The sequence below is a fragment of the Hyperolius riggenbachi genome, chromosome 12, assembly GCF_040937935.1.
Source record: "Hyperolius riggenbachi isolate aHypRig1 chromosome 12, aHypRig1.pri, whole genome shotgun sequence".
Taxonomy (NCBI): domain Eukaryota; kingdom Metazoa; phylum Chordata; class Amphibia; order Anura; family Hyperoliidae; genus Hyperolius; species Hyperolius riggenbachi.
The window spans coordinates 98,817,844-98,833,331 of NC_090657.1; the positions used below are offsets into that span (position 1 = coordinate 98,817,844).

The 15,488-nt window shown below is 44.4% G+C and overlaps 1 protein-coding gene across 1 annotated transcript in view; it reads right to left on the reverse strand.

Annotated features, from left to right (window-relative positions):
* Positions 1 to 15,488, reverse strand: part of TOP2A (DNA topoisomerase II alpha) — a 91,574-nt gene that overhangs the window by 54,281 nt on the left and 21,805 nt on the right. The window contains exons 2-11 of the mRNA XM_068263351.1: positions 13,098 to 13,253; positions 12,868 to 12,958; positions 10,818 to 10,881; positions 10,587 to 10,732; positions 10,364 to 10,461; positions 7,324 to 7,536; positions 7,061 to 7,234; positions 5,493 to 5,594; positions 5,256 to 5,393; positions 5,009 to 5,147 (exon numbers count right to left, since the gene is read on the reverse strand). Of these exons, the coding sequence (XP_068119452.1) occupies positions 5,009 to 5,147; positions 5,256 to 5,393; positions 5,493 to 5,594; positions 7,061 to 7,234; positions 7,324 to 7,536; positions 10,364 to 10,461; positions 10,587 to 10,732; positions 10,818 to 10,881; positions 12,868 to 12,958; positions 13,098 to 13,253 (1,321 nt within the window). The remainder of the gene's footprint in view (positions 1 to 5,008; positions 5,148 to 5,255; positions 5,394 to 5,492; positions 5,595 to 7,060; positions 7,235 to 7,323; positions 7,537 to 10,363; positions 10,462 to 10,586; positions 10,733 to 10,817; positions 10,882 to 12,867; positions 12,959 to 13,097; positions 13,254 to 15,488) is intronic.

Below are 15,488 nucleotides of genomic sequence, written 5' to 3' on the forward strand. Positions count from 1 at the left end.
AGTTATAGCGTTTACAAACTATGGTGCAAAAAGTGAATTTTCCCATTTTCAAGCATCTATGACTTTTCTGACCACCTGACATGTTTCATGAGGGGCTAGAATTCCAGGATAGTATAAATACCCCCCAAATGACCATTTTGGAAAGAAGACATCCCAAAGTATTCACTGAGAGGCATAGTGAGTTCATAGAAGATAATATTTGTCACAAGTAAGCGGAAAATGACAATTTGTGAGAAAAAAAAAAAAAAAAAAAAAAGTTTCCATTTCTAACTTGCGACAAAAAAAAAAAAAAAAAAAATGAAGTCTGCCACGGACTCACCATGCCCCTCTCTGAATACCTTGAAGGGTCTACTTTCCAAAATGGGGTCATTTGTGGGGGGTGTTTACTGTCCTGACATTTTGGGGGGTGCTAAATTGTAAGCACCCCTGTAAAGCCCAAAGGTGCTCATTGGACTTTGGACCCCTTAGCGCAGTTAGGCTGCAAAAAAGTGCCACACATGTGGTATTGCCGTACTCAGGAGAAGTAGTATAATGTGTTTTGGGGTGTATTTTTACACATACCTATGCTGGGTGGGAGAAATATCTCTGTAAATGACAATTTGTTAATTTTTTTTACACACAATTGTCCATTTACAGAGATCTTTCTCCCACTCAGCATGGGTATGTGTAAAAAAATACACCCCAAAACACATTATACTACTTCTCCTGAGTACGGCGATACCTCATGTGTGGCACTTTTTTGCACCCTAACTGCGCTAAGGGGCCCAAAGTCCAATGAGTACCTTTAGGATTTCACAGGTCATTTTTGTTTCAAGACTACTCCTCACGGTTTAGGGCCCCTAAAATGCCAGGGCAGTATAGGAACCCCACTAATGACCCCATTTTAGAAAGAAGACACCCCAAGGTATTCCGTTAGGAGTATGGTGAGTTCATAGAAGTTTTTATTTTTTTGTCACAAGTTAGCGGAAATTGATAATTGTTTTTTTCAAAAAGTGTCATTTTCCGCTAACTTGGGACAAAAAATAAAATCTTCTATGAACTCACCATACTCCTAACGGAATACCTTTGGGTGTCTTCTTTCTAGAATGGGGTCATTTGTGGGGTTCCTAAACTGCCCTGGCATTTTAGGGGCCCTAAACCGTGAGGAGTAGTCTTGAAACCAAATGTTGCAAAATGACCTGTGAAATCCTAAAGGTACTCATTGGACTTTGGGCCCCTTAGCGTACTTAGGGTGTAAAAAAGTGACACACGTGGTACCGCCGTACTCAGGAGAAGTAGTATAATGTGTTTTGGGGTGTATTTTTACATATACCCATGCTAAGTGGGAGAAATATCTCTGGAAATGACAATTGATGTTTTTTTTACACACAATTGTCCATTTACATAGAAATTTCTCCCACCCAGCATGGGTATGTGTAAAAATACACCCCAAAACACATTATACTACTTTTCCTGAGTACGGCGGTACCACGTGTGACACTTTTTTGCAGCCTAGGTGCGCTAAGGGGCCCAACGTCCTATTCACAGGTCATTTTGAGGCATTTGTTATCTAGACTACTCCTCGCGGTTTAGGGCCCCTAAAATGCCAGGGCAGTATAGGAACCCCACAAGTGACCCCATTTTAGAAAGAAGACACCCCAAGGTATTCCGTTAGGAGTATGGTGAGTTCATAGAAGATTTTATTTTTTGTCACAAGTTAGTGAAAAATGACACTATGAAAAAAAACCAATAAAAATCAATTTCCGCTAACTTTTGACAAAAAATAAATTCTATGAACTCGTCATACACCTAACAGAATACCTTGGGGTGTCTTTCTAAAATGGGGTCACTTGTGGGGTTCCTATACCGCCCTGGCATTTTACGGGCCCAAAACCGTGAGTAGTCTGGAAACCAAATGTCTCAAAATGACTGTTCAGGGGTATAAGCATCTGCAAATTTTGATGACAGGTGGTCTATGAGGGTGCGAATTTTGTGGAACCGGTCATAAGCAGGGTGGCCTTTTAGATGACAGGTTGTATTGGGCCTGATCTGATGGATAGGAGTGCTAGGGGGGTGACAGGAGGTGATTGATGGGTGTCTCAGGGGGTGGTTAGAGGGGAAAATAGATGCAAGCAATGCACTGGCGAGGTGATCAGGGCTGGGGTCTGAGAGCATTCTGAGGGTGTGGGCGGGTGATTGAGTGCCCTAGGGGCAGATAGGGGTCTAATCTGATAGGTAGCAGTGACAGGGGGTGATTGATGGGTAATTAGTGGGTGTTTAGGGTAGAGAACAGATGTAAACACTGCACTTGGGAGGTGATCGGACGTCGGATCTGCGGGCGATCTATTGGTGTGGGTGGGTGATCAGATTGCACGCAAGGGGCAGGTTAGGGGCTGATTGATGGGTGGCAGTGACAGGGGGTGATTGATGGGTGGCAGTGACAGGGGGTGATTGATAGGTGATTGACAGGTAATCAGTGGGTTATTACAGGGGAGAACAGATGTAAATATTGCACTGGCGAATTGATAAGGGGGGGGTCTGAGGGCAATCTGAGCGTGTAGGCGGGTGATTGGGTGCCCGCAAGGGGCAGATTAGGGTCTGATCTGATGGGTAACAGTGACAGGTGGTGATAGGGGGTGATTGATGGGTAATTAGTGGGTGTTTAGAGGAGAGAATAGATGTAAACGCTGCGCTTGGGTGGTGATCTGATGTCGGATCTGCGGGCGATCTATTGGTGTGGGTGGGTGATCAGATTGCCCGCAAGGGGCAGGTTAGGGGCTGATTGATGGGTGGCAGTGACAGGGAGTGATTGATGGGTGATTGACAGGTGATCAGGGGGGATAGATGCATACAGTACATGGGGTGGGGGGGGTCTGGGGAGAATCTGAGGGGTGGGGGGGTGATCAGGAGGGAGCAGGGGGCAGGGGGGAATAAAAAAAAAATAGCGTTGACAGATAGTGACAGGGAGTGATTGATGGGCAATTAGGGGGGTGATTGGGTGCAAACAGGGGTCTGGGGGGTGGGCAGGGGGGTCCGATGGGTGCTGTGGGCGATCTGGGGCAGGGGGGGGAAATCAGTGTGCTTGGTGCAGACTAGGGTGGCTGCAGCCTGCCCTGGTGGTCCCTCGGACACTGGGACCACCAGGGCAGGAGGCAGCCCGTATAATACACTTTGTAAACATTACAAAGTGTATTATACACTTTGTATGCGGCGATCGTCGGGTTAACATCCCGCCGGCGCTTCCGTATGGCCGGCGGGATGTTGCGGCGGGTGAGCGGCACCAGGCGGAGGATCGAGTCACTGATGACGCGATCGCTCTGCCCATGCACCTACAAGGGCCGCCGCCATTTGTCAATACGGCGGTCCTTGCGGGGTCCACTTCCCGGCCGCCAATTGTATATACGGCGGTCAGGAAGTGGTTAAGGTATGTATAGATAAAAAAAAAAAATTAACAGGGATGTTTGCCGTTCAGCTTTGGAGTATTGTTCACATTAGCAGGATGCAGAAGTCGTGCGTTCTACCACAATACAGGGCTAACCATATTACTATATGGAGCAGCAGTGACTTCATTTATTAGGCATAGTTTACACTGGTGGTGCTTGCAACGTGCTTGGCAATTGGCAAGGCACTAGCGCCCCCCTATGATGGCGTTTCCACAGCAGTGTTATTTGGTTAAAAATTGCCAACATACTGCACGTAGCATTTTTTGGAGTGATCCAGCTTGAACAAACGCGCAAAAATACACATTCAAAAATCATTCGTGAGAATTGCATTGCAAAATCACAATAGTTAAAGTGAACCTCCGGACTAAAAAGCAGCACTGAAAAGGCCTGGTGTTTCTTTAACAGTTTCACAGCATCAGAACTTTGTTTCTCTTATACAAGCCTCATTTTTAGCTGCACAGAAGAAAACTGCCCGGGCTTTTTTCCCCTGATGCTATGCAAAGCATGATGGGATTTCTGATATTCTCTTTCTGCTGTTTTGGTGCAATTTTTTTTTTTTTACATTTTGAATTTGACATTTGAAGCCTAGCGTGTGCAGCTGGGAGGGGTTATCAGGACACAGGATAGTTGGAACTGTGTCTCCTGCTCCTTGTCACCTTTCAACCAAAAAGATGGCTGCCTCCATGACAAAGATGGCAGCCCCCATGAATCACAAACATTTGCCTGTTCTTTTAAAACAGGGTGGGTAAGAGATTACCTATCCTAATTAGCATAACTAATGTATCTTGACAGTATGTTTAGGCTGAAGTTCCCCTTTAAAGAGAACCCAAGGTGGGAATCTTAGAGTTAAATCTATACACAGAGGCTGGGTCTGGCTATAGTGCCCAGCCTCTGTTGCTAGTTGAATATTCCCTAAATCCCCCCTGTGCTCTGCACGAGCCCATAAATTACAGCCGCGCTGTCTGGCTCTGTTTACTTTTCTAGTGTCACTCACGCTGCTCCCCCGCCTCCTGCAGAGCGCAGTTCCCTGCCCGAGTCCCTTCTCTCTAATCAGCGGCGAGGGAAGAGACGTGGGCGGGGATCGGCGCTCTGCAGGAGGCGGGGGAGCGGCATGAGTGGCACTAGAATGGTAAACAGTCTGCTGCGTGTCGCCAGCGCGGCTGTAATTTATGGGCTTGTGCAGAGAGCAGGGGGGATTTAGGGAATATTCAACTAGCAACAGAGGCTGGGCACTATAGCCAGACCCAGCCTCTGTGTATAGATTTAACTCTAAGATTCCCACCTCGGGTTCTCTTTAAGTGCTAGCAATTGTGTTTTGCAGTGGGAAATGAGGATCACCCTAGAGGGGACTTCAAACATGGATATCTATACAATGTCAGGTGTTTGCAGATTGCACAGCATGTTGCTTAATGTGAACAAGCTGTTAAAGAGACCTGAAGAGTGGTAGTCATACTACTGATGGACGACACCCCCCCCCCCCCCCCCCCAAAAAAAAAATCCTAGCCCAGCAAGTAGAAGATATTTTTAGAATGTCACAAGATGCATTAAAGAGAACATGCGGAATTGTTCCAGTCAGTGATACTAACCTGCATCATTGGCATCATCCAGTTTAGGGATGCCCTTAATCTTTGAGTGCTTCACAGCTGAGCATTTCTTATTCAGCTGGGTCTGTGCTTTAAACTTCACCCAGTTCAGGATGCTTTCTACAATCCCGCAGCTTGTGGCCTGAATTGAAATATCAGATGGAAAATGTGTAACCAATACTGCAAATGGTTACAAGACTGCATCTTGCATTGGGAAGAGGTTTACTGGAGCGTCCTAAGGAATACTTACGGCTTTAATAAATTTCTCTGAGAGGGCGCATTTAGAGCCAAAACTCTTTGATTGCAGAGTCATATTTTCCTTCGTCTGGGAGTCAAATGTTGGGTTCTCAATTGAAGAGTTCACAAACAGCCACATGTGGTTTTTCACCTGGAAAAGAGAGTCTCTTTAGCTTGTGTTTTTGGTACCTTTGTCACAGGAAATTGACTTAAGGTTTATTTCCAGCTGGCATTGGTCATAGATAAATACCTGGAAAGGCTTGACAGTTACTCCAGCCTTATTCTTTTTCTTCACAACTTCGATTATCTTCGCAATGATCTGATCAGCAACGTAGTCAACATGTCTACCACCCTGCACAGAGCAAGGAAATAACGATAAATACATCAACTGAGATACAGAAACCTAACAACAACCAAGTTAAAGCACCAGCTTCACTCTTAAGCATTCATTCTATGCAAACACTAATAAGAGAATAAGCAGTAAAGTGCACCTGAGATTGTACACTGGGCTTTATTTATACTTACCTGGGGCCTCCTTCAGCACTATGAGCACTGTGGCCTTCCTCGCCATACTCTTTGCCCACTCAAATTTAAAGCATAAGTAAAAGCAACTTCAGTAGGCAGTATCAAATGCCAAATGGTTCTTAGTGTGGATAACTGGAGTATGAGCTTTAGAAATGCATTGTAACTAGGAATGGTCAATGAGATGCAAATAATTCCATGTTGATGCAAATGTATGCAGTTTGAAAGAACTTCTCAAATCCCATAGCCATAGCTGGGGCATTTGAGTTGCTAGCATTTTAGCTTCATACATTGGCATAAAACTAACAAATTTGCACAAAAAGAAAAAAACACTTAGTAGCAGGGATGAGCAATGGATGAATTCCGAATAGAAGCCTTCTGCTTTAATCCGTCCCACGCTGTGTTACAATTCACATTCATGTGACTACCGTACTTCCTCCTTTCGGGTTGAATGAGTAAGTGCAGTAGTCACGTGACCATCTCCTCCTCCCCCATTTTCCCAATTACCTGGATGAATTCTCAACCCTGCTTTGTGGTAACAACATCTCTCATACTAAGGACCAGACTATAAAGTCTGAAAACCACTGCGCCTGCGTTGCCATGTCCTTAATCCCGCTGATTTCACCAGGCGCGTACTATGCAGGCGCAGACCGTACTGGGCCTGCGCAGTATGCTCCTGGTGACATCAGCGGGATCAGTGACACAGCAACGCAGGCGCAGTGGTTTTCAGACTTTATAGTCTGAAATTCCAGAAGTGAACCGGAGGCGGGGCCGGAGCATCGGTGAGTGGCTGTGCGGGCACAGGATGTCTGCGGGGGACCATTAGAAGCCTCGGGTAAGTTCAACTCATTTTCCCCCGACCCCCTACAGTGTCCCTTTAAACTAATCATGTAATGTGGTAGACTGTAGCCAGTGCCTCAGACAGCTGGAATTTAGATGTTGTCCCGTTTATGTATGATCTACTCCAAAGTGTTACACTGGAGTAGCTGACCACCATGAACCTTATGTGATCCTAGCCTCAGGCAACGTAAGGATCAGAATTACAGACAGGCATCAGGTATATTTATTTTAGAAAAACGCAAACGCATGACACCATTGCCCTCTAATCTTAGATACACTAATAAAGGAAATTTATGAGGTGTTTATTTCACGAATATGAAATGGAGGATAACTTGATGGGGCAACTACCTTCTCACACCATTGTACATAAACTCAGATCAGGTCCTTAAATAAAAGATTTCCAGCATAATATTAGTGCAGGATTTGAAACTTCACAGAAGACAGACTGGAAGATACCTTTGTGGTAGCAATGCTGTTGACAAAGCTGACTTGCTGGAAGCCCTTCTCACTCATGGTTAGACACACTTCCCAGCGATCATTCACCGCTTCATGGATGACTTTCAGTGGATTACCTGTCTCATCTACTTTTTCTTTAACGTAGAGGTCTACATAACTGCGAAAGCCAGTTACCTAGAGTATGCACAAATCACAAAGCTTTAACCCAACAGAAATGCCTCTGAAAGAAACAAACAAACAATCAGCACCGGAACTCCACTTACAGGAAGCCTCTTGCCATTCAGAAAGACCTTCACCCCCTTGGAAGAGCCAGCTACATCGTAAGCTCTTCTAGACATCAGGGCCACAATGTCCTTGTCCAACGTCTGCATCTTAAACTTGCTGAGATCTGGCTGAAAAGTAATGCAGGTATAATCCTCTCCATCAAACGCTTTAATCTTCGCTTCTCCGGTATCTGACATGTTGTTGGTCCAACTCTGTAAGATTCAAAGATTTCCATAAATGAAAAGACTGTATTCCTGTCAGTATATTCATTTATTTTGATGCATAGTACCATTAGGTTTTGTATATTCTATACTACATTGCACTTGTCCATATTATATGCAACTCATTAACCTTCCTGGCGGTAACCCCGAACGTAGTTCGGGGGTAAGCCGCGCAGGAGGTTTTCTCAGGCCCTGCTGGGCCGATTTGAGTAATTTTTTTTGCTGAACGCAGCTAGCACTTTGCTAGCTGCGTCAGCACTTCGATCGCCGCCGCCCTGCGCTCGATCGCCGCTATCCGCGTCGCAAAACAGCCCCCCACGCTGCCTGGCCTATCAGCGCCAGGCAGCGGCAAGGGGTGGATCGGGACTCACTTAGACGTCACGACGTCCACCCGCCCCGTCGCCATGGCGACGGGGGAAGCCCTCCAGGAAATCCCGTTCTTTGAACGGAATTTCCTGATCGCCTATCGCCGGAGGCAATCGGCGGGGCTGGGGGGATGCCGCTGAGCAGCGGCTATCATGTAGCGAGCCCTAGGCTCGCTACGATTTAAAAAAAAAAAAAAAAAAAAAAAAAAAAAAAAGGCTGCGCTGCCCCCTGGCGGTTTTTAATAGACCGCCAGGAGGGTTAAGATCAGTGGCTTTTATGCACACAAGTTCCTAGAGTTTAACTGCAGCGCTATGCTACTTTACATGCTACCTCACATATGCATTTTGAACAATATTTCAATCGCACTGTCACTTTACATATGCATTTTGAATAATGCTTCAATCCATTCTATATGCATAACACTCATTCATACTCATTGACCATATTCTTGCCGGTTTGTTTTATGATGCACCCCCATGTACCTGTTACAATTGCACAGTCATTTTATTTATGTGTTATGGATTCTGCTGTAATTATTATATAAGTTATTATGCAATTTATGATTTATGCATAGCCTTACCGCTGTTTGTAAGTCTTTCATGACATTTTTGTAGTTTTGGTGCATCTTCGGGTGCTTGTATCTAGCGTTCCTCTGGCATTCCCCTTTTCTCTTTTGTTTCCCTTCCCCAGCTCCCTCCAAAAATTGTTTGCCTGAAGAAGCGGGACCGTTACCCGTGAAACGCGTTGCACTTTTGGAGCTCATAATAAATGTTACTTTAAACTTGAAGTAACCTGCCCGTTGTCTGGCCATTTTTTCAGAAGGGAGTTGAGTCCACCCACTTCCCCCTTTTTAACAATTTTAAACTAATTTTGCTCTACTTGGCGCCTCTGTTATACCACATAACTGTTTAGTCCACCCTTGGTGGAGGGATGTATCCCCATTTCCTTCTATCTACAGAGAGCGACTTCTTAACCCTGAGCGGGGTCAGGTTACAATTCTCCCCGCCTGCTTATCCAGTGGTTGCCTTGGAGGCGACCAGTCCTTGTGAGTATAACCATTGTGTGTGTTTGCATCAGACATCACCTCATTAACATACTACACCATATTGGGCTCTCGGTTCTCCCCCTTTCTTTCAAGTATTCCTGTCAGGTTCCTTTAAGCACAAAGGACGTAGAGGATGCCATATTGCTCTCCTGCGTTGAGTATATACACACACACACACTGGATGTTGTGCTGGGCTGCACAGACGCGAGTCAGCTGTGTAGCAGACAACGCACTGTGTAGCTATGTGGTGAGGCAGAGGGACGATGGAGAGACGTGCGCAAAATTGGTAGTGGGCGGATTGCTTGCTGCCACTACACACGCCTAATTGCCAGCTGAGACGGTTATCAGACGCCTTCAATCAAGCATGTGTATGAGAAATTGGTTTGGCTACTATATAGACCATCAATGCTTCAGCCTTGCTGAATTCACTCCCTTGCAATGAGTATGAAACTACAAGGCAAAACACCTGAACTGAAGAGTGGAGGTGGTGGTCAGTACTGCAACCAAACACCAAGTTGAACAATGTCCTGTCCCATATTCTTTCCACTATAGTTTTCCTTTATTATCTTTTCTACCTTCTACAACCTATATTCATTTTCAGCTTTAAACCTTTACAAGCCATTTGGTAATCTAGATTTACCATACTCCATGCAATCCTGCAACTACCTGAATCAATATTCAGGAGTGCGGCTTGACCAGTCGATGGGTCTATTAATAGCATAGGATCCATCGACTGTCAGTTTGCGATCCGGCAAAACAGCATGTCAGTCCGGAACACTACAATTTTTTCCAGCCTTAAAATCGTTCTAGATACTAAACTGTCTGCTTCGCTGTTTGTGATCTGCATTTGACAAAAAAAAAAAAAAAAAAAAAAAAAAAAAAAAAAAAAGCGCCACATAACGCTATATGATGCTTGCTTTGTGTTTTTGAAGGCATCTTTCCTAGTCACCCCACTCCCCATCCAAATCAGCTGAATTATGGCACAACAGTAGAATAGCTGAAAAGATGTCAAGCCCATTCAGCTTCAAACTAATAGGGATGGTCAATGAGATGTACAGAATTCCAAACTGATGCAACTTGAAAAGGGACCAAATGGCTCCAAGGTTTACTTAGATTGGTCCATTTTCAAACACGGCTGTGGCGTGGGAGTAATTTTGGGTACCTGGAGTCGGAGGTTTCATAAACTGAGTAGTTGGATGATTTTTGTACCGACTCCACAGCCCTGTTTTCAAACTACATAAATTTGCATACTCCTGCATCAAATCAGAATCATTTGTGTGTTATTGATCTGCTCAAAACTAGCTTACTTTCAAAAGCAAACAAATGAACAATTTCTGCTGAAGCGGAACATTCAATATAAACAGTATTTCAGTTCTAGCATTTAGAAGGCAGGCTGGGGTTCTATACCTGTTTAAACATCTTCTTGTACTCCCGACAAGCAGTTTCCACTGTGAACTTGTTGCTGAAGATGTTACACAATTTGGCACCGTACCCATTACGACCACCTGCAATATAAAGCACATGACAATCTGAGTAAATGACGTTTGCACTTAGCTATGGAACTGTTCTCCAGGTAAACAATCTGCAATAGAGTAGCAGGTAAAACATCACACGAGGGACAACAACTCACCAGTGACTTTCTTCTCCTCATCGTCATAATTACTGGAAGTCAAAAGCTGTCCAAAGATAAGGGCAGGAACAAAGACCTTCTCCACCTTGTGCTCAACAACAGGAATACCCTTCCCGTTATTCCACACGCTCACCGTGTTGTTCTCACTAACAAGAGAAGAAGCAAAGTGTTCCAATATGATCTTGGCCCAGTGGAAATACAACATAACCAGAAATACTAAGTCTTACTTACCTGTCAATTGTCACCTTAATGCAGGACATCGACCGATCCCTTTGCTTGTTGTCAGCAGCATTTACTGCAAGAGGAACAATGTTAATGGCAACTACTGGCTTCATTCAGTAATGCAGTAGGGATGATCAGAAATATGCATATTATTCTGAGGTGATACAAATGTATGCATTTAGAAATTGGACTTATCAATTTTAAACACAGGTATAAATTGATTAGTCCTTTTTCAAGCTGCATATATTTGCATAACTTCAGACATATTTGCATCTCATTGATCATCCCGAAAATTCAGTACATGAGGATATACAACTAAGACGACAAATTACACTCTGAGGCTCAATTACTGAGGATCCAGAGAGACCTGCTTGCCTCCTGGGGAAACCACAAGTTGCCCAACTGATCTGGACTAGATTATAGGTGCATACACACAGACTATAGTCTTTGTAAAGTGAAAGATCACAGACCAATCTTACCACCCTTCATGTAGTATGAGAGCCATACTCTACACAGTCTTTTCTATGGAGCTGAACTCCACATCAGAAAAAAATCTTTGCAAGATGCTGCACACACAGATGCTGTACAGACACAAAAGATCAGTATCTGCAAAAGATCTGTTCCTGCCAAAATCCATTCCTGCAAATTGAAAGGATAGTCTATGAGATCTGCAGATCATCATACACACATGATTTAACTGACATTCATCTGCAGATCAGATCCACCAGGATGGATTTTCAGATCTGCAGAGGATTGCTTGATCTGCAGATGAATGTCAGTTAAATCATGTGTGTATGTTGATCTGCAGATCTCAGACATTGCAATTTGCAATTTGCAGGAAAGGATTTTTGGCAGGAACAGATCTTTTGCAGATACTGATCTTCTGTGTCTGTACAGCATCTGTGTGTGCAGCATCTTGCAAAGATTTTTTTCTGATGTGGAGTTCAGCTCCATAGAAAAGACTGTGTAGAGTATGGCTCTCACACTACATGAAGGGTGTTAAGATTGGTCTGTGATCTTTCATTTTCCAAATACTATAGTATGTTGTGTGTATGCACCTTTACAGTACAGTTGGTTAGGAACTGCCTCTCTCAAGTGGGTCATATCAGGTTTTAGTCAATTGTGCCAAGATGTTTGGGAATTAGTAGTAGTGCGATTCAGGCTAACTGCAGCATCCACAGCAAGAGATTTTTCTTTTTAAGCCCCATCTACACAACACAATTTTTTGTGCAATTCGATTGATCGATTAAATCGAACATGTTCGACCGGGATTCAATTGTGTGGTCAAATGTCATTGCAAAATAGTAAATCGTTCACACTACCGATCGAATCCCAGAAATGTCGGATTTAAATCGATCAAATTCGATTGAATAGCTCAAATCATTTTATTGTGTAGATGGGGTTTAAAGGGAAGGTTCAAGCAAAATAAAGAGTTTCACTTACCTGGGGTTTCTACCAGCCCCATGCAGCCATCCTGTGCCCTCGTAGTCACTCACTGCTGCTCCAGTCCCCCGCTGGCAGCTTGCCGACCTCGGCGGGACGCATTGCGTACATTTTAACGCTTTCCCGATAGTGCAGGAACATTAACACATACATTTTTACGCGTTACTGATTCAATGCGTAAATTTACGCATTGAACCAGTAATGCGTAAAAATGTATGTGTTGATGTTCCTGCACTAGCGGTAATGCGTAAAAATGTACGCAATGCGTCCCGCCGACCTCCGAGGTCGGCAAGCTGCCAGCGGGGGACTGGAGCAGCAGTGAGTGACTACGAGGGCACAGGATGGCTGCATGGGGCTGGTAGAAGCCCCAGGTAAGTGAAACTCTTTATTTTGCTTGGACATTCCCTTTAAGACGACTAGTAAAAGTTGTCACAGAATAACCGCATTAGGCTACAGACAGACAACTACTTCTATGATCCAGTCCAATCAGCTTCTAAACAAAAGGACCATAGTTTGATAGATTTTATATTGGTTGCTAAGAGGGGATTCATTTCACCAATCTCTTACTCTAATAAGTAAAAATGCATGACATCAATCGTACATCTTATGAACTCACCTAAGATTTCATCAAAAATTTTGTATAAACCAGGGACAAATGTCACTTCTCTTAAATTCAGTCCTTCCTCCACATCATACACCCACATTTGCTGCAATAGGGAAAAAAATAAAATAAGGGGATGCATCAGTTATAGTATAAGGTTGATCCATCGAGGATGTGACATTTTAGGAAACATGTAAGCAGTAATGTAATGTCAATATTTGGAGAGAGGAATTCATTAAGCTTACCTGAGTAACAGGCTCCACCGAGCCAATGTAGGTGTCTGGACGGAGCAATATATGCTCCAACTGGGTCTTCTTCTGATAGATGCGCTCTACAGAAAGCCGCTTGTTATCACCCTTCTTCAACTTCTCCACAGGATTCTTGTTCTCTCCAAAGAGAGGCTATGAAAAAAACCACTACAATTACAAATCTCTACATAATTTCCATTTTTAAATAAATTAAGTATAAGCAGCTTCATTTAAAAACCTAAACAGGACAATTCAAAGCATCTACCACATTCAAGTAGTTAGCTCTTGGGTCCTATGTGAAGAAAAAAAAAAAAAAAAAAAGTCCCCTGGGGGTACTTACCTCGGGAGGGGGAAGCCTTAAGGTCCCAATGAGGTTTCCCCCTCCGCTTTAGCTGCAGACAATCCAGAGCTGGCTCCCCCGAAGTCTCCGGCAATCCTGGCTCAGCAAGACTGACAAGCTACATTAACCTTCCCTGGCTCCAGTGAGGGCGCTGTTGCGGCTCTCCGCACGGAGATAGTCGGAAATAGATCTCAGTCGGGTCTGCGCTACTACGCGGACGCAGGAGACTTGCGCCTGCGCAGTAGAGTGGCCCGACAGCGATTGGCTATTTCCACCCATCTCCGAGCAGAGAGCCGATACTGCGCCTGCGCTGGAGCCGGGAAGGTAAATATTTACATCTCCGCTGTTTGGAGGGGCACAGCAAAACCGCCGTGGGACACAGGAGGCCAGGAGAAGCATCGATAGGATCTGGAGGCTTCCCTCACCCGAGGCGAGTACCCCCCCAGGGGAACTTTTTCTCGTTACAGGTTTTCTTTAAAACAAAAAGTATTTGCGATAATTTAGGTTGGCGTGAGCTCAGATGTCCCCCAGTGCATTACTGCTGAATATATGCAAATCACCCATTACTGTCCCTGTAAGCTAAAGAAACCTCTAGATCAGCTAGAACAGTGTTTCTCAACATTTTATTGCTATGTACCCCTTTTAAACCCCCATACTCACCAAGTACCCCCTAGCATGGTAAACATTATCACACGTACCCCTTGACAAATATATATTTAATCGTAGTACATTATAATTGGTTCTAAACCATTTCCAAGCATTTACTATTGCTTTTAATTAGCTAAAATACTAATTTGGTGCTGTTTAAATAAGATTTATCATTTTCTAAAACTCTAAAATTTGTTATTTTTGGTTAAGTATAATCAAGCCCGAGTACTCCCTAGAACCCTCAGGAGTACCCCCTGGGGTACGCGTACCACACGTTGAGAACCTATGAGCTAGAATACGATGCGTCAGCTAGTTAATATTACAGAGCCACACTAAAGCCTAGTGCACACCAGAGCGTTTCGGCTGCGGTTTGCGATCCGCTTGCGGGTGCGGATCCTCTTGGGTAATGTATTTCAATGGGCTGGTGCAAACCAGAGCGGGAGGCGTTTTGCAGAAACTCATACTCCCGGGCTGCTGCAGATTTTGGATTGCGGATGCGTTTCTGCCTCAATGTTAAGTATAGGAAAAAACGCAAACCGCTCTGAAAAACGGTACTTCAGAGCGGTTTGCCAGGAGTTCAGTAACCGCTTTACTGTAACAATATATGAAATCTACTACACCAAAAACGCTTTCCAAAACCGCAAAATGCTAGTTGAAACGCTACAGAAGAAAAAGAGTTTCAAAATCTGCTAGCATTTTGTGGATCTGCTAACGTTTTTGGTGTGCACCAGGCCTAATCCAACATGCAAACAAACTGTCGGATTGGTTGATCCTTAGTGTGGCATGGATTAGGGCTGCACGATAAACCGAAATCGCAATGTGGGGCACGACGATTATGTAATTGTGAAAGCAGCGATTTTTTTTTAAAAAGTGTATAATTTTCCCTGTCCCGCCACTTTATTTTCCGCTTCCCGCATGAGTAAGCCGCAGGAACTCAATCGCCCGCCTTCCCCCACAGCCCCTTTCTGCTTCCTCTCCCAAGTACCCTTCGCGTTGATACCCACACCGTCGCAATGACATGCTATTACATCACAGGGGATGCTTGTAACAATGCGACAGACGCTTGGGAGAGGAAGTAGGAAGAGGCTGCTGGGATCGCTGAATGAGAGTTATTGCGCTATACCCGCTCTCCCCCACCGCTGCAACTATGCTGCCTAGCTACCTATACTGGAGGCACCTACTTAGCTAACCTATGGGGCAACTATACCTAGATAACCATTACTAGGGGCAACTATACTGGCTACCTATACTGGAGACACCTAGCTAACCTATACTGGGGCAACTATACTGGAGGCACCTACCTGGCTAAACTATACTGGGGCATTGTGAATTTAGTGCTAAAGCTTGAGTTGAAGAAAATCATGAAAAAAAAATTGAAATTGCCTTTTGAAAGAAAAAAT